At 48.2% G+C, this 18,773-nt stretch overlaps 1 protein-coding gene across 2 annotated transcripts in view; it reads right to left on the reverse strand.

The window, feature by feature from the left end:
* The window catches only part of PITPNC1 (phosphatidylinositol transfer protein cytoplasmic 1), a 311,332-nt gene extending 295,790 nt beyond the window's left edge, over nt 1-15,542 (reverse strand). For both annotated transcript variants that reach the window (XM_055387009.2, XM_055387011.2), the window contains exon 1: nt 15,411-15,542. In XM_055387009.2, coding sequence (XP_055242984.1) covers nt 15,411-15,458 — 48 coding nt within the window. In that variant the 5' untranslated portion in view covers nt 15,459-15,542. The remainder of the gene's footprint in view (nt 1-15,410) is intronic.
* Nucleotides 15,543-18,773: the final 3,231 nt, after the last annotated feature.

The raw sequence follows: 18,773 nt of genomic DNA on the forward strand, positions 1-18,773 counted from the left end.
TGCCAAGTATTTCGCTGGCTGCAAAAGTGAAGGTCACTAACTGAGTCATTAATGCCACCCAAATACAGATATGCGTCCATGTTGTCATTTTCTTCCTTTGACAGAGGGCAGAATTCAGAAAAAAATTCTTATGAGCTTCCATTAAAGTTTATTGGGTTTATTTCAAGAAACGATGAATGAGTTTAATGATAAGTAATAACCAATTAAAAAAAAAAACCTGATCAGATACCTAGAGTAGTCAAATTCACAGAGACAGAAAGTAGGATGCTGGTTGCCAGGGGCTTTGGGGTGGGGAGAAATAGGAATTTAGGGTTAAATGGATACAGAGTTTCAATTCTGCAAGATGAAAACTGTTCTGAAGATGGGCGGTGGTGATGGCTGGACAACAATGTAAGTGTACCCAATTCTACTGAAACTGTACACTCAAAAAGTTTTAAGATGGCAAATGTTATGTGTATATTTTTAACACATTTTTCTGCTTCTTTTTTTTTTTTTTTTTTTTTGAGGTGGAGTCTTGCTCTGTAGCCCAGGCTGGAGTGCAGTGGTGCGATCTTGACTCACCACAACCTCTGCCTCCCAGGTTCAAGCGATTCTCCTGCCTCAGCCTCCCGAGTAGCTGGGGTCACAGGCGTGCACCACCATGCCCGGCTAACTTTTCTGTATTTTTAGTAGAGATGGGGTTTCACCACGTTGGCCAACTCCTGACCATGGTTTCCAACTCCTGACCTCAAGCAATCCGCCTGCCTTGGCCTCCCGAAGTGCTAGGATTACAGGTGTAAGCCACTGCGCCCAGCCATTTTAACACATTTTTTAAAAAACAATAAACATTAATAAAAAACTCACCAGGATATACACATCCAGTGAAGTGCAGTCCCCTTCAAATAGTTCCTTTTAGGTGACAACATGTTTATTTCAATAGTGCTGATACAAAGCAAAACATCTTTGAACCTCCCCTGGGGAATCTAGGGCAGGTTTAGGGGTGCTTTTTTTTCATTGTTTTTAACATTCCTGATCATTTTGAATTTTGAAAAGTCTTTTAGAGTTCCAATTTCAAAATAATAATCGTGTTAAATTTTAAAATATTTATTTTAGCCGGGCGCAGCGGCTCACACCTATAATCCCAGCACTTTGGGAGGCCAAGGCTGGTAGATCACTTGAGCTCGGGAGTTTGAGACCAGCCTGGGCAACATGGAGAGACCCCGGTCTCTTTAAAAAAAATTATTTTAGTCCACATGCAGTGTGACTATAAAAGAATAATGTTAATCTCCCTGTGTGATTTAGAAACTGGATCTGGAGGCACTGCTAGTAAAAGTGAGCTGGGGGTTTCCAAGGCGCAGGCATCTTGGATGGAAGGGTAAATCTATAACTCTGAATAGTACACTCTGATCATTTTTAATACCTTCCAATTTGCTTACCTCCACCGGAAGAATTTTAAGTTTTCAACTAAATGTGCCAAAGACATGATGGTGTCGCTTGTGTGTTCCCATCATTTTCAGATACTAATTTTGAGAAACTCACAGGTGCTCATGAACTAACATCTCTGCTGATGATGCCTATGAAAGCCAAAGGTTTTTACTGCCATTAAAAGGAATAATTTCCAAGAGTGTAGGGGTGGTTCTCTTTTTAGAGCACGAAATACAAAAGTTATTTTCAAAGAGGAATATGATTCATTTATCAGAGTTAAACTGAAGAATGTCACTTGGTTTAATACTTAGGTAAAATGGATCATTTGATGGGAGATAAAATTTCTGGACCACTTTCTTCTCTTACTGGGACAGAACATCTACCTTTCCCTAATTATTTCCTTTGATAATCCTGAAGGGTTATTTAATCTCTAAGAAATTGGATTATTTGGCCTGGCGCGGTGGCTCACTCCTGTAATCCCAACACTTTGAGAGGCCGAGGTGAGCAGATCACCTGAGGTCAGGAGTTCGAGACCAGCCTGGCCAACCTGGTGAAACCCCATCTCTACTAAAAATATAAAAATTAGCCGGGCATGGCGGTGGGTACCTGCAATCCCAGCTACTTGGGATGCTGAGGCAGGAGAATCGCTTGAACCCAGGAGGCGGAGGTTGCAGTGAGCCAAGATCATGCCACTGCACTCCAGCCTGGATGACAATGTGAGACTCCAACTCAAAAATAAATAAATACTTAAACTAGTTATTTTCAACATAAAAACACACAAACTCGTGCTCAGAAACACCTGGATTTGGCCTTAATACAGCAAATATAATCAGAACTGAATGTGTGTGTGTGTTTGTGCATGTGTGTGTGTGTGTGTAAGATGACATGGGGCGGGGGAACAGTCTTTGGAGATTAGCGGCTTAGATTAGGTACTTAAACAACATTATTATAGGGTATCATCAAATTACATTTGTTGGCCAATCTTATTTATCTGAGTGATTCAGTCTAGGAAAGAAACAACACCCTAAAGATCGTCAGATATGATGCTAAAGGAATTAAAGAATGATGATTTTTTTTTCTTTGCTCAGGAATAAACAGGAATTCTAGAAGGTCAAACTTCACCCAAACTTAAAAAGATTAAAAAAAAAAAAAAACCACACACACGCTAAAAAAGTCATTAGATCAATCTGACCAAGAACTTACGCTGGCTACATGTTTAGATAGATGAGTCGACTTCCACTAACGTCCGATGAGGAGTTTTAAGAGAGGCCCCTATGTCAAAGTGCTGGGAAACGAAAGAATTAGTCACTTTCATGCTTGATGTCAAAATCTTGGTGAGCTCTGGCTTCAGTATTACTAAGTCAACAAACAGTCTTGTATAATGTGGCTCAGGCAGTCAGCCAGGAAGTGGTTGGTGACCCCAAACTCCCTCCTCCACTATGGTTTGCAAAGCCGGTGGCCAAGACAGTGTGTCCTCTGCAGTGGTGCTCTCTTCTAGCAATATGACACCTGGGAGATTTGCCCAGCAGAACCTGGTGTGATTTTGCCACCCTAGACAGACACTACTGAGATGAGGTTTAAATAGCCAGTAAGCCACCCTTAGAATAAAGCCCTTGATGGGAAGGCTTAAGGACATCTGCCAGACAAACATCAATAAGGCAAAGGACTTACGTGCCATGTGGAACCATCTCCTCCTGAATGTGTATTCTGGGATTTATTCTGCTAACACGTGATTTCCCATTCAATGCTCACGGAAAGCAGAGATATGCACCTGGAGCCAGGGCCAGAACAATCCTAGGTTCCTTTGGAAGCTGGTTCTTCCGCTCATGACGGCCACAGCCTCCATGCCCTTGTGGGGACTCCTAAGGATCCTGAGCTCTAACAAGAAAGGTTCCACAGACCCCTGCAGCCCTGTAGCTGGCCTTAGGGCAGCTATTCAAGCCATGATTACTTTTTTCCCTCTAAGTTTCATGTTCTGACCTAAATTGCAGTCATTCTGGTCCAAATCTGGTAGATTTTTTTCCCACACTGCTGCGGGAGAGAACCTCCTCCTCTGGAAAGCTGTCTAAATTCAAGACAACCAGAGCCATCTCCTTAAGGACGGGGACCGTAACTTTTCAATTTACACAGAATTCACATTCGGCACTCTCTGCCTCTCAATGGCTCTCTCTCTCTCTCTGAACATGGGTATCTATTCTGCTCAAACAAATCTGTAAGCACTTCTATTTCTAAAAAAACAGCTTTGGCTGGGCACGGTGGCTCACGTCTGTAATCCCAGCACTTTGGGAGGCCGAGGTGGGTGGATCACGAGGTCAGGAGTTCGAGACTATCCTGGCTACCACAGTGAAACCCCGTCTCTACTAAAAATACAAACAATTAGCCGGGCGTGGTGGCACGCGCCTGTAGTCCCAGCTACTCGGGAGGCTGAGGCAGGAGAATTGCTTGAACCCAGGAAGCGGAGGGTGCAGTGAGCCGAGATTGCGCCATAGCACTCTAGCCTGGGCAACAGAGTGAGACTCCATCTCAAAACAACAACAACAACAACAACAAAACAAAAAAACAGCTTTACTGAGATGTACTTTACATACCAATTCAATGGTTCTTAATACACTTACAGACTTGTGCAACTATGGCCATCACCTATTTTTAAATGGCAATAAAACCTCTCCAGCGTCCTCTGGCCTAGGAGCTTCAGGAGGGCAGGGATCTACCTGCCCTGTCAGCGGCTGCAGGCCTAGCACCCGGCACAGAGCAGGAGTTCAATAAAGTATCTGTGAATGGATGTTTTCATGATGCCAACCTGGAACTTCCATAGCCCTGTTTTCCAGATTCAAGAAATAACTACTTCTCTAATTCAGCTAATCTCCCTAGGAGAGGCAGAATGGCCCCCAAGATTCCCACTGATTGGTGAGCCCTTTTGGAAAAGAATCAAGAAGTCAGAGACAGCAAGTCGGAGAGATCTGAAGTTGCAGTAGAAGCTCCTGCTGGCCTTGCAAGAGCAAACTGCCATGTTGTGGAGAGGGCCACATGGCAGGACACGGCAGGTGGCCTCTAGGATCGAGCCTCTAACTGATGGATGCAGTAAGGAACTGCATTCTGCCAACAACCATGTGAGCCCTGAAGACAACTCCAAGCTCCAGAAAGAAAGGCAGCCTGACTGACATCTTGATGTCAGCTTTATGTGACCCTGAGCAGAGAATCCAGCCATGCTGCACCTTATGACCCACAGAATTTGTGCACTAATAAATGGGTGTTATTGTAAGCCACTGAGTTTGTGATCATTTGTAACACAGCAATAGAAAACTAATATACTGCCAGGCGCGGTGGCTCACTTTGGGAGGCCAAGGCGGGTGGATCACCTGAGGTCAGGAGTTCGAGACCAGCCTGGCCTACATGGGGAAACCCTGTCTCTACTAAAAATACAAGACCAGCCAGGTGTGGTGGTGCTAGTCTGTAGTCTCAGCTACTAAGAAAGCTGAAGCGGGAGGATTGCTTGAACCCGAGAGGTGGAGGTTGCAGTGAGTTGAGATCATGCACACTGCACTCCAGCCTGGGTGACAGAGCAAGACTATGTCTCAGAGTAAAAAAGAAAAGAGGCCGGGTGCAGTGGCTCATGCCTGTAATCCCAACACTTTGAGAGGCCAAGACAGGTGGATCACTAGGTCAGGAGTTCAAGGCCAGCCTGGCCAACATGGAGAAACCCCATCTCTACTAAAAATACAAAAATTAGCCGGGCATGGTGGTGGGCACCTGTAATCCCAGCTACTCAGGAGGCTGAGGCAGGAGAATCGCTTGAAACCATGAGGCAGAGGTTGCAGTGAGCTGAAACCACTGCACTCCAGCCTGGGCAACAAGAGCAAGACTCCAAGGGAAAAAAAAAAAAAACAAGAAAAAAAGAAACGAAAACTAATATACATACTCCTCTGGGAGTTGGGAGGAAAGCAGTCTGATGGCAATAACTCCTAAATATATGTGACTGATTTCAAACTTCTCAGGGGTATCACTAAGAAATTTTTTAATGAGGATGTATTAAATACAAAAGAATCTCTAATTGGTAAAATTTCAGGCAGTATACAAGTGAAAAAATTTTAAACCTTTTACAGGAGGACATAGAGGATCAGCATTCCTTAAAAAGTTCCTGTTTTCCTCAGCTTCTTCCTGTCCATTCATTCAGCAAGTATTTACTATGTGTGGACCCTAAGTTTAAGCACCAGAGCTGCACTGTCCAGTATGGCAGCCACAAGCCACACATGGTCCTTGAGCACTGCAGAGCGGCCAGTGAAACTGAGATGCGTGTCCACGGAAAATACACACCCGATTTCAAAGACTTAGTGTGAAAAAAATAAGTGAAAAGATTGTATCAGTATTTTCTCATGTGGATTACATGTTGAAAAGATAATGATGGCGATAGACAACAAACAATTAAACAAAATAAGTACAAATTGCGATAAATGCTCTGAAGGAATAAACAGGTGTGGAGAGGCAGATAATAGAGGATATAATTAGCGAGAATATTAAGATTATTTTATTTTATATTTTATTTTGAGACAGAGTTTCGCTCTGTCAGCCAGGCTGGAGTGCAGCCTCGATCTCAGCTCACTGCAACTTCCACCTCCCGGGTTCAAGCAATTCTCCTGCGTTGGCCTCCTGAGTAGCTGGGATTACAGGCGCCCACCACCATGCCCAGCTAATTTTTGTGTTTTTAGTAGAGATGGGGTTTCATCACGTTGGCCAGGCTGATCTTAAACTCCCGACCTCAAGTGACCCGTCTGCCTCGGCACCCCAAAGTGCTGGGATTACAGGCGTGAGCCGGCTGTGCCTGGCCAGAGATTTAGATGGGGAGAAAGCTATTGTAGATGGAATGTTCAGGAAAGACGATGCTAAGGGTGTGATGTTTCCACTTGTAAACCCATGAGTTTGGTATAAACTTTTAAGTTCTAACCCAGGAGAGCAGCAGGGGCTGGGAGCATGAAAGGGCGGTAAAAGGCAGGTTGGTCAGTTGCAGGCCATCACACTGCTCTACTCCCACTGGGTCCCATGTAAATGGCGCCCCCTGGCGGTGTGCAGCCCTGCGACGCTGTTCGTTTGAATGATTTGGATGTTATTTGTAAATTAGAGGTTGCATAGTACAAAAAGTAAAGTTTCCAAGATTATTTTTCCAGACAACTCTACATTTTCCAGATACGATTGGTTTGTCCGTTTCAATATTTGTAATGTATTTGTGCCTCATCCTCCTTGTAACCTACAAGAAAAATCTTCACTTGGGAATATACAAAATTCCTGATTTCTAGTCTGAAATTCTCCTTTTCCTCTCCCGGTGGGCTGAATTTGTTAAAGATACATAAAACCTTCTCAGTACAAGTTAGCTGATTTCTAGAACTCAGTCTGTTTCTCTGATACGGGGCAAAAGTGTTACCTAGTTTTCAGACTTGCCTAACACTACAGACCTCCAGGCAACAGAAAACAGGCCAAGGCCCACACAAGCCAGCCAAGGTGCTGCAATCTCACTCAGGCCGCTAAAGCAATGAACCTAGATGTACTTTTCCAGTAATTACTGCTCCTGAAAAACACATTTACTGCCTGTCTTTGTGCATACACTTTCACATTTTTAAAAACCCAAAACGTTGTGATTCCCCACTCCCCATCTCATACCTACACATCCCTAGGAGAGGGGAAGCTCTTAAAGAGGTTGAATGTTTAAACTATATTAATTTAGTTTAGGCGGGGCGCAGTGGCTCACACCTGTAATCCCAGCACTCTCAGAGGCCGAGGCGGGTGGATCACCTGAGGTCAGGAGTTCGAGACCAGCCTGGACAACATGGTGAAACCTCGACTCTACTAAAAATACAAAAATTAGCTGGGCATGCTGGCAGGCTCCTGTAATCCCAGCTAGTCGGGAGGCTGAGGCAGGAGAATCCCTTGAAACCTGGGAGGCGGAGGTTGCAGTGAGCCGCAATAGCGCCACTGCACTCCAGCCTGGGCGACAAGAGCAAAACTCCGTCTCAAAATAAATAAATAAAGTATATTAATTTCTTTTAATGCCTACAATAAATAATATTCTCCATTCGCCTGAAATGACAGCCTTACTGAAATGAATATTACTCGCTTTGCTTTGGAGTATCAGTCACACTCACGCAATCAGACACAAGGTTTCTAAATTGACTTTCAAGAGCCTTAGGAACTTCCTCCATATCACAATAAGAAAAAGCAAAACTTAATTACTACCTACTTTTAACCAGGGTTTTGTTAACAACAGTTTGCTTCCCTGATCCCTGTATCTATTTCCTGTGCCAGGTACTTCCACCCAAGTCACTGGGAAAATGCAGCTTCCTTCATGGACAGAGTCAATTTCACTGACCAGCCAGGAGGACAGCATCTGCTCCTTGTCTGTTCCATTAGTGTTGAAAGGTTTGCACAAATCTATTTACCAGCCCTCCTTTCCCTGTGCCCGTTATGACAAAAAAAAAAAACCGGAGCTTTGCCAGACAGCTAGGCAAACCTCCACTGTCCCCTGGCTGTGGAACTGTGTCCGGAGATGGTTCCTTCCGGTGGGTTCTTGGTCTCGCTCACTTCAAGAATGAAGCCCCGGACCTTCACGGTGAGTGTTACAGCTCTTAAAGGTGGTGCGGACCAAAGAGCGGACAGCAGGAAGATTTAGTGTGAACAGCAAACGAGCAAAACTTCCACAGCCTGGAAGGTGCCTGGGGGGAGGGGAGGGGGCGGGGTAGGGGGTAGGGGGAGGGGTGGTCAGCCATTATTCCCTTATTTGTCCCCGCCCATGTCCTGCTGATTGGTCCATTTTACAGAGTGCTGATTGCTCCATTTTACAGAGCACTGATTGGTCCATTTTACTGAGCACTGATTGGTCCATTTTACAAACCTCTAGCTAGCCACAGAGAGCTGATTGGTGCGTTTTTGCAGAGTGCTGATTACCGCATTTTAGAAACTGCTAGCTAGCCACAGAGAGCTGATTGGTGCGTTTTTGCAGAGTGCTGATTAGCGTATTTTAGAAACCTCTAGCTGGCTACAGAGCGCTGACTGGTGCATTTTACAATCCTCTTGTAAGACAGAAAAGTTCTCCAAGTCCCCACCGGACCAAGAAGTCCAACTGGCTTCACCTCTCAGAACAAGCCACCAAGGAAACCACCTGGATCACACAGAAATCACACACATGACCCTGATCTTGGTCCCTTCTCAACAGAAAATTTAAAATAAAATAAAACAACCTCTCAAAATCGTGCTCGTTCTTGAGAAAACTTTTTATAGAATTAACTTATTCAGAATAAAATTTTTATACCAGACAAGGAAAACATTTTCCAAATTACATTTAGAAGAAACCTTGGGGAAAGTCTGTGAGATTAATCCAAAGAGTCTTTATCCTTTATATTCAGAGGTATTGACGCCAGCAGCAAACTTAAAATCTCTTCCTTTCAATAATTTCTGCCTTGATATGTTTGCAGATGCATTTCAGGAAAATGGTTTAAAACTGAGAACAAGGCCCAGCGCAGTGGCTCATGCCTGTAATCCCAGCACTTTGGGAGGCCGAGGCGGGCAGATCACGAGGTCAGGAGATCGAGACCATCCTGGTTAACAGGGTGAAACCCCGTCTCTACTAAAAATACAAAAAATTAGCTGGGCGCAGTGGCGGGCGTCTGTAATCCCAGATACTCGGGAAGCTGAGGCAGGAGAATGGCATGAACCCGGGAGGCGGAGCTTGCAGTGAGCCGAGATTGCGCCACTGCACTCTGGCCTGGGCGAAAGAGCGAGACTCCGTCTCAAAAAAAAAAAAAAAAAAAAAGAGAACAAGGAACACTGTTGGGCATTTTGGCATTTCCATTCATGTCATTCCAGAGGCAGCACCACCCTGATCCCAAATCCGTTCTCAGAAATGTGCACAAGAAAACTCTCTGGGGACCCTGGGGGTGCCTGGATGAAGTGCACTGGCTCCCTGCCAGGGCAAAGAAGAAAATAATATTCTGTATGAAAAAGTTGTTTTTCTTTTCTTTCCTTTCTTTCTCTTTTCTCGGAGGGGAGGGGAGTGTTTCTATTTTTCTGCATTGTGCACCATATCCCTAGAGACCACAAATCAATCCCTAAAAGTATACACATTTATGTGAATGCAGTCAGAAAAGGAACTGTTAAACAAGAACTGGTTTTTGGTTTGTTTGTTCGTTTGTTTTTGTTTTTTTGAGACAGAGTTTTGCTCTTGTTGCCCAGGCTGGAGTGCGATGGTGCGATCTCAGCTCACCACAACCTCCACCTCCCTGGTTCAAGTAATTCTCCTGCCTCACCCTCCCAAGTACCTGGGATTACAGGCATGTGCCACCACGCCTGGCTAATTTTGTATTTTTAGTAGAGACGGGGTTTCTCATGTTAGTCAGGCTGGTCTCAAACTCCCGACCTCAGGTGATCCACCTGCCTCAGCCTCCCAAAGTGCTGGGATTACAGGCATGAGCCACCGCGCCTGGCCAGAACGGTTAAACAGTAAAGAAAGCAATGAAAACAAAAGGATTCCTGCCTTAGATAATATTAGGATGTGCTTAGCGTCTCTTGAGAGACGCTCATTTTACTAACAAGTACCTCTGTGGCGAGGGTGGCAGGTGCAGGGTGATCTTCAGACTGTGCTCCAAGGAGCCTCCTTGGTGAGCAGGTCGCTCACTGGGACCAACGAGTGGCTGCGGGAGGAGGTGGGCCACCCTTCCAATAGGTTCCAATGGGGCTACCCTATGTGTCCCGCTAAGCAGACACAAGGTTGGAGTCCCCAGCCACCTTCAACTAGAGAGTAGGGCCAGTGTACCTGCTTTACACATGGGTCCTCAGGAGAATATTTTCTTCCAGCAAGGAATCTCAGAGGAGGGAGAATTCCATATAGTAGAACAGCCTTGAGCCTTAAATCAGACCTGGTATTCTAGCCTAGAGTTTGTCAATGAGGTAGACAACTTAACTGCACCTACTACAGGTCTAGACTTCATTATAAAATGAAATGGCTCACCGGGCGTGAACTCTCAGGAGTTCGAGACCAGCCTGACCAACATGGTGAAACCCCATCTCTACTAAAAACACAAAAATCAGCTGGCCGGGGTGGTACAAGCCTGTAAATCCCAGCTATTCTGGAGGCTGAGGCAGGAGAATCTCTTGAACTCGGGAGGCAGAGGTTTCAGTGAGCCGAGATTGCACCACTGCACTCCAGCCTGGGTGACAGAGCAAGACTCCATCTCAAAAATAAACAAATAAATAAATAAATAAATAAATAAATGGCTCAATTATAAATCATCTCCAATACGCCTTCTAAGTCTAGAACTCTAGAATCGTCCGGGGGCAGTGGCTCATGCCTGTAATCCCAGCACTTTGGGAGCCCAAAGTGGGCGGATCGCCTGAGGTCAGGAGTTCGAGACAAGCCTGACCAACATGGTGAAACCCCTTCTCTACTAAAAATACAAAAAATTAGCCAGGCGTGATGGTGGGCGCCTGTAATCCCAGCTACTCGGGAGGCTGAGGCAGGAGACTTGCTTGAAACCGGGCGGTGGAGGTTGCAGTGAGCCGAAATCATCCCACTGCACTCCAGCCTGGGCGACAGAGTGAGAGAGTGCGGCTCAGAAAAAGAAACAAACAAACAAAAACTCTAGAATCTACATCTACGTCTACCAAATGTTTCAAATGAAGATAATGACAACTTTCTATAGCAACTCTCAGCTCTCAGGAACTTTTCCTGTTCATACCTTTCCAACAGGCTTATATTGAGTTCAGAGACCACCACATTTAACACAAACGAGGGACTATTCCAATGAAATGTTTTAATTAAAATTAATCTATGGAATGTTACTTTTATTAATTCTTTACTCTGAAATTAATGTCTAAAACACACACACACACACACCAAAAAACCCCACCAACACTCTAATCTAGACAGTAGTTCAGCTTTATTTTCTTGATCTCCCAGAGCTGTTCTTTTTTGCTGGAACTAGAGAACATTTTATGTGTTAAAATAAAGCTAGAGAAATAGTAGAGGCCAGTACCATCTATAGCAAGTCAAAAGGCCTCTGATTTTTCATTTACTTGATAGTGCTGACTTTATCTGTTTTCAAGAAATGTTTTTCCTTTTGCTGGATTAAACACTAGTGACAGGCAAAAAGCAGAGTAAGGAAAAACAAATAATGGGTTTCACCATGCTCTCCTTCTGGCTTGGCTATTAACTAGTTGTGTGGCCTGGAGCACATTACCTAACCCTTCTGAATCTCAATGTATTCATCTGCAAAATATAGATAATAACACACCAGTGCCACTAATGCTCCACCGCCCGCCACCACCAGAATGTTAAATGAGGGAGAAGGGATAAGGCCAGGCACAAGAAGCAGGCAAAGTGTGGGTTCTCTCACTGATTCTTCAAAGCATGAGCATTTGCTTCATTTTCAAAAGTATGGACACTGTTACCAATGAACTCTAGTGGTTAAAGAGAAACAAGTAGGCCGGGCGCGGTGGCTCACGCCTTTGGGAGGCCAAGGCGGGCGGATCACGAGGTCAGGAGATCGAGACCATCCTGGCTAACACGGTGAAACCTAGTCTCTACTAAAAATACAAAAAATTAGCCGGGTGCGGTGGCTGGCACCTGTAGTCCCAGCTACTCGGGAGGCTGAGGCAGGAGACTCGCGTGAACCCGGGAGGCGGACCTTGCAGTGAGCTGAGATCGCACCACTGCGCTCCAGCCTGGGAGACAGAGGGAGATTCCGTCTCAAAAAAAAAAGGAGAGAAACAAGTTCCAGAAGTTCCATGTAGGTTGAATCAGGCCCAGAGCCAACCAAGAGTGGAAGCAAAAGTTAGGCTCCCAGGCCGGGCGCAGTGGCTCATGCCTGTAATCCCAGCCCTTTTTTTTTTTTTTTTTTTGAGTGGAGTCTTGCTCTGTCGCCCAGGCTGGAGTGCAGTGGTGTGATCTCAGCTCACTGCAAGCTCTGCCTCCCAGGTTCACACCATTCTCCTGCCTCAGCCTCCCAAGTAGCTAGGACTACAGGCGCCCACCACCAGGCCTGCTTGATTTTTTTGTATTTTTAGTAGAGACGGGGTTTCACTGTGTTAGCCAGGATGGTCTCGATCTCCTGACCTCGTGATCTGCCCACCTTAGCCTCCCCAAGTGCTGGGATTACAGGCGTGAGCCACCGCACCCGGCAATCCCAGCACTTTAAAAGGCTGAGGCAGGAGGATCACTCAAGCTCAGGAGTTCAAGACCAGCCTGGGCAACACAGCAAGTCCCTGTCTCTACAAAAAGTAAAAAAATTAGCCGGGTTGGCAGCACACACCTATTGTCCCAGCTACTCAGGAGGCTGAGATGGGAGGATCACTTGAGCCCAGGAGATGGAGGCTGCAGTGAACCAGGATCGCGCCACTGCACTCCAGCCTGGATGACAGAGCGAGACCCTGTCTCAAAAAGAAAAAAAAAAAGTTAGGCTTCCAAAGTTTACCTAAACATCTTATTTAAAGAAACTCAAGTTGCTTCCTCGTTTTCAATGTGGAAAAAGGGTCAGTGGAAAAGGGGATGGTGGAGACTGTGGAATTTACTATCAGTTCTGACTCTAGGGGTTTAACATCTGGCAAACTAGGCCTCATTTCTTCATCCATCATCAGATTTAGCTAACCTGAATCCTTCTAATTGGAAACATCTATTAATCTAAATTGCCCTCCTGCTTCTCTGACAAAGCCGAAAATGACTTCAGAATATGAACCTTACAGAAACTGAATCATACTTTGGCCAAAATGAATTATACATTAAAGAATTTATAATTATATTACAGGTGGAGTCTGATGAGTCTGATTTTGTTGGCCAATTAAGAAAGGAAGGGCTGGCCGGGCGCAGTGGCTCATGCCTGTAATCCCAGCACTTTGGGAGGCTGAGGCAGGCGGATTGCCTGAGGTCAGGCATTCAAGACCAGCCTGGCCAACATGGTGAAACCCAGTCTCTACTAAAAATACAAAAATTAGCCAGGCGTGGTGGCAGGCACCTGTAATCTCAGCCACTCAGGAGGCTGAGGCAGGAGAATTGCTTAAATCCGTGTGGCGGAGGTTGCAGTGAGCCGAGATCTCGCCATTGCGCCCCACCCTGGGCAACATAGCAAGGCTCCATCTCAAAAAAAAAAAAAAAAAAGAAAAGAAAAGAAAAGACAAAAGAAAGGAAGGAAGGGCCTCCACCTATATCATTCAAATGTAATTACCCCACGGTATACCTGTGGGTATTTCGGTAGAAAAACAAAAGTGGGAAAAGCATCTGCCTGAGTGTTTCAGAAAGCCTGAAAAGGGAACCAACTAGGATAAAGAGATTTTGTAGTTAGTAGAGAAGATTCTAGAACTGGTTCTTTTCTTGATTATCACCTGCAATCTTCTGTGTATTTCATGCAGTCCCAACATTGCTCCTAGAATCCAAACTCATATCAAAAAACAAGGTCATTAGGATATGGAGGAGAGGGATCCATGCCTCCCAGCTGAATTACTCTAGCTCAACTGCCCACAAGGTGGGACAATCTCCACCTTTTCTGGAAAGACTCCTATTAACCAGTCCCATTCATTTGCCTTTCTCTTTCTCCACAAAGCTATGTCCTGCTTCTCCACTTACAAGGTCATATGCAACTCGAATCTGTGTCTACCCACCTGGCATCCACCCTTCCAGACCCTGCCTAAATGCTACCTCCTCAAATGCCAACGAACTCCAAAACTCGGTTGTTCATTCTGGTGGAAGCTGATCTCTCCCTCCTTGGCAGCCTGTGTCCCCGTGATGCGTTTTGTAAACTTGCAGCTACTTTGATCTTGTCTTGGATTGTACTTGGGTCTTACCTTAACCCTTGGTCCAGATGGCAAATACGGACAGCCTCTGTGAGCTCAGCCACGTTCTCAGTTATGCATCTTTTTCTCTCCCAAAGCACATCGCCCCTCTCACCAAGTAGTGGCTCAATAACATATCTGATAGTTTCGAGGCACCAGATTTAAATATAAAGACGGTCTGGGTGGCTGATTTCATGTGTGTTGCCACACCAAACCACACTAGTGAGTTTCACGTTGCCTTGCTTGGCTTTGGGCTCCCTCGCTGTCCCTGGACAGAGACGCTCAGCAGTCGTGGAATCACCACAAAGGTGGGGAGGAAGAAGGGGAAGAAAGGGAAGCCGGGGCCGGAATAATCCTATCTGAGTCACCACTTCCTGAATACTGGAGCTCGCGGTTTCGCAGGATCGGGAGAAGGGCAGCAGAGCCGCGCTTGGAGGACGAGCCCCCGCCCCGCGCCCGGCGCCCCCAGCCGGCAGCCGCGGCCCCGGCACCACGTGCTGGAGCGCCCTCCTGTGGCCGCGTCGCAGCCCCCGCCGCTCCCGGCTTGCGCGCCGCTCCCCGCGGCGGAAGAAACAAGAGACGCAGAAAGTTTCCGAGCCAGGCGGTTTGCGAAAGGACACCGCCGGGTCCCGAGCCTCGAAGGGCGGACGTGCCGGGAGCTGCGCCCAAGCCCGCGGCGACGGCGAGAAGTCGGGCCCCGCAGGGACCTCCCCCAAGGGCTCAGAGGTTGCTCCCGCGGGGCTCGGGGCGTGCAGATCCCGAGGGCGCAGGGCGCCTCCTCGCACCCCTACCTGACCGCAGAGGGCGGGGAGGGGAGGCTGGGCCCACGGCCAGGACGGGATGCCCCCCAAACCCCAGCTACAGCGCGCGCCGGGGGCTCTTGGGTTTGCTTTATTCATTTTCTTATTTGGAGGGAGGGGGCGCACCCACTCCCTTTGGCTCATTGTGATCCCCAACAGTCTGGATTCTGGGCGCCCCCGAAGAGCCCACCCGGAGTCCGCCGCCCCACCCAGCGCCGCCCTCCCCCGCTGGGGTGACAAGTGGAAGCCGCAAACCCCCTCCCTCCTCTCCTCCAGCCTTCGGGTTTGCGGGGTAACGTCCACCTGGGTTTCCTGCCGCTCGCCCGGGGCTCTACGGCCAGGAGGCGGCGGTAGCGGCAGGGGTCCCGGAGCGGGCGAGGCCGGGCCGGGCGCGGCGCTTACCTCGTCTACGGTGAGCGGCATGCAGATCCGGTACTCTTTCAGCAGCATGGTCCTGCCGGCCGCGGACCCCCGGGGCGGGAAGCGGGGGGCGCCCCCCAGACCAGCAAGGCTGCCGCCCAGGCGCAGGGCAGGGCGCCCGGAGCCCGGCGCTCGGAGCCGGAGGGCGAAGCAGCCCCCGCGGCGCGCTCAGCTCCTGGCTTCCTCCTCTCCGCCCCAGAGCATGTCAGGGTTTGGGTCCGGGTGTTCGCAGCTCCTCCGCCTCCTCCCTCGCCGAGGCCGGTCCTCCCGGAACGCGGTGTTGCAAAGTCAGGGAGGCAGGGAGGGAGACCCGCTGGGAACGACTCTGCTCGGCTGCCCAGGGTGGTAGGAGCGGCCGCCAGATCAGGACATGCCCGGTAGCGAGCGAGGGAGGAAAAAAGAGAGATTTCCAAAAATTAAAACGAATGCACAAAAGTCACCCGCTCGATCCGCCTCCGAAAGCAGACGGGAACCTGGCGACCCCCCTCCTCCGGCGGGTCTGCCCGATGCTAATGTCACCAGGAACACATTGCAGCCGGAGCCGGAGATGCTGACTTTCCAGACAAAGGCTCGATCGGCTCCTCTCCGCGGGCGGTAAACAAGATTTCCTGCTCTTTTTAGGGCCGGTCCCCGCGCCGCTCCGGGGCTCGGCTCGGGGAGAAAAGGGAAGCCGCCGCCGCCGCCGCCGCTGCCGCTCGGCTCTGCCCGGCTGGGGCCCCGGGCGCCTCCAACCTCGGCTCGCGGCTGCCAGGGGCGGGCGGGAGGAAGCTGGCGCCTTCCGCGCGCGTCCCCTCCCCCGAGTCCCTCGGCTCCCCGGGCGCCGTGCGTGCCCGCGAGTTTGCAGCCACCTCGCCGGGGCCGGAGCGTCCGCGCCGATGCAGTGTGCCTGGGGCCGGGAGGTGGGTGCGGGAGGAGCGAGCGCGAGCGAGGCTGACATCAGCAGCGGCCGCGGCGGGGAGGGTAGCCCCATCCGGCCAATGGGGAAATGGCAAAGAATGTGGAGGATTTAAACAAAACAGCATGTCTCTGCCAGACGGCGGGGCTGCTCCGGAGCGGAGCCCGGACGGCGCTGGGGAGGCTCGGGCAGAGGGGCTTCCTTCGGCTCCTTTGCCCTTTGAATCCGCTCTCCATTGTGCCCTGAGTGCTGCCGTGCTCCATCCAGCCCCTCTGGGAAGTTTATGGTCCCCTGACCCTAGGGACAAGTCACCAATGCCCACCACCTATGTGTGGTCCAGTAAGCAAGTCCGGGGCTGGAGAGGCAATGGGTGGGATTTGGGAACAAACCCTTGCCTGGTTTCAGAGGAGAGATCCTGGAAAACTGGGAAGTGCAGCCGTGTGAATGGAAATGAAGTACAAACGGGGAGGGAACAACCAGAGAGAACATGAACCCCACGTAGCCTGTTACCTCGCCTGGCCCGGCTCTGCAATCTTTCTGCAGATTGTGCAGGCTCCGCGCAGCAGAAAGAAAGAGTAGGTTTTCGTATCCGCACTCCTAAGTTCAAAAAGTCACAGTGAAATGTCAATGAAAATGCCTGGAGTGTTGCTATTTGATCCATATTAAACAGATCTCTCATTTTAACCACAAGAAGCACATTCTTCAGTTACTCAGGAAGCAGCATGGAACTGCTGAAGTCTGTTTTTCATTTGTCTGGTATTTTTCAGCTTGTTTTTATGAAAAGTTGCCGGATGAAAAATGCATCAGTTGCCTGTATGAGAATAACCTGTAAGCGTTATCTTTTCTCCGAAAAATCTTCACGCTCTGAAGTCCTGAAGCTAGAGCTTAGATGGCGATGCAGATGCCTCAATATAGTATTTTGAATTGTGATTAATTAATAAGTAATTAACCAATATGACGATGATGGGCTTGTGGCAAAAGTCATCCAGAGGGCTGGAGAGAATTTATAACTGTTAACTGATACAAACCCTCCTAGGAAAATGATACCCTATATCCAGCTTATATTTTAGTGGAAACTATTTTCCAGATAAATGCTTTCCAGAGTTGGCTCAGAAATATTCACAGCAACTAATTAAAGCTAAACCAAATTCCTCGAGGTGGAAAATCTAAATCTGACACTGCAGTGTTGAATAATAACACATTGGAAGGCTGTGATATGGAAAGAAACTCAAGCTGTTTTTCCTCTTTTTTTTTTTTTTTTTTTTTTTTTTTTGCTTCTTACTTGAAAACAAATGGAAGACCTAATAATCTTCCCAGAGGCAGGAAGGCAAGGGATTGGCTAGATACACATGCGCATGCACATGGGACATCGGGATGTGTAGTCTCGGTTCCTGGCTTCCTGGACATTTCCTGACACTGATTCTGGAAGGAAGTATTCTACTGACGGGTGACACTGTTGAGAAGCTACTTCTCTGAATTTCCCGAACTGTAAATTGTCACATATATGCTTCCTTCATCACCAGTCTTGTTGCTGTTGTTGGTTTGTGATGGAGTTTCGCTCTTGTTGCCCAGGCTGGAGTGCAATGGCATGATCTCGGCTCACTGCAACCTCCACCTCCCGGGTTCAAGCAAGTCTTCTGCCTCAGCCTCCGGAGTAGCTGGGATTACAGGCACCCGCCACCACGCCTGGCTAATTTTGTATTTTTAGTAGAGATGGAGTTTCACCATGTTGGTCAGGCTGGTCTCAAACTCCTGAGCTCAGGTGATGGCCTCGGCCTCCCAAAGTGCTGGGATTACAGGTGTGAGCCACCGCGCCCAGCCCACCCCTCCTGTTGTAAGGTGACTTCTCCATTGGATTCTCATTTTCTTTTCATTCATTGCATCCGCAAACCTGGTCATATTAATCTTGTGCAAGTACAGCTCTCATCCGTCACCTTCAAACCTCTTAGTGATTCCTGGCTGGGCTCGGTGGCTCACCCCTGTAATCCCAGCACTTTGGGAGGCGGAGGTGGGCCGATCGCATGAGCCCAGGAGTTCAAGACCAGCCTGGGAAACATGCTGAAACCCTGTCTCTAAAATTTAAAAATATATAAAAACCTTTTAGGGCTTCTCTATGGCCTACTGAGCAAGTCAAAATGCTTTGGTAGGAGGTTTCAAGGCTCTGGATCTACCTTTCCCACATTAGTCCATTACCCTTCCCAGCCCAACTCCAGCCAAATGAGACAAGTCAGTTGGCTGCAAAAGCCCCTCCTCCCCGGCCACCTTTCTAGCTCAACCCTTCTGCTGTTCAACCCATTGCCTTCACAGAGAGTCCCTCTCCCCAACTCAATCCCCATGACACCATTTTAAAGCCAGGCCTTGGCAATCTGCGCTTCAGACAGTGGTTCTGATAGCAGTGAGCTGAGAGGCTAGCAGAGGCGGGAGGGGCTGGTGCAGGGCATGGGGAGGGC

Source organism: Gorilla gorilla, chromosome 4, assembly GCF_029281585.2.
Source record: "Gorilla gorilla gorilla isolate KB3781 chromosome 4, NHGRI_mGorGor1-v2.1_pri, whole genome shotgun sequence".
Lineage (NCBI taxonomy): Eukaryota > Metazoa > Chordata > Mammalia > Primates > Hominidae > Gorilla > Gorilla gorilla.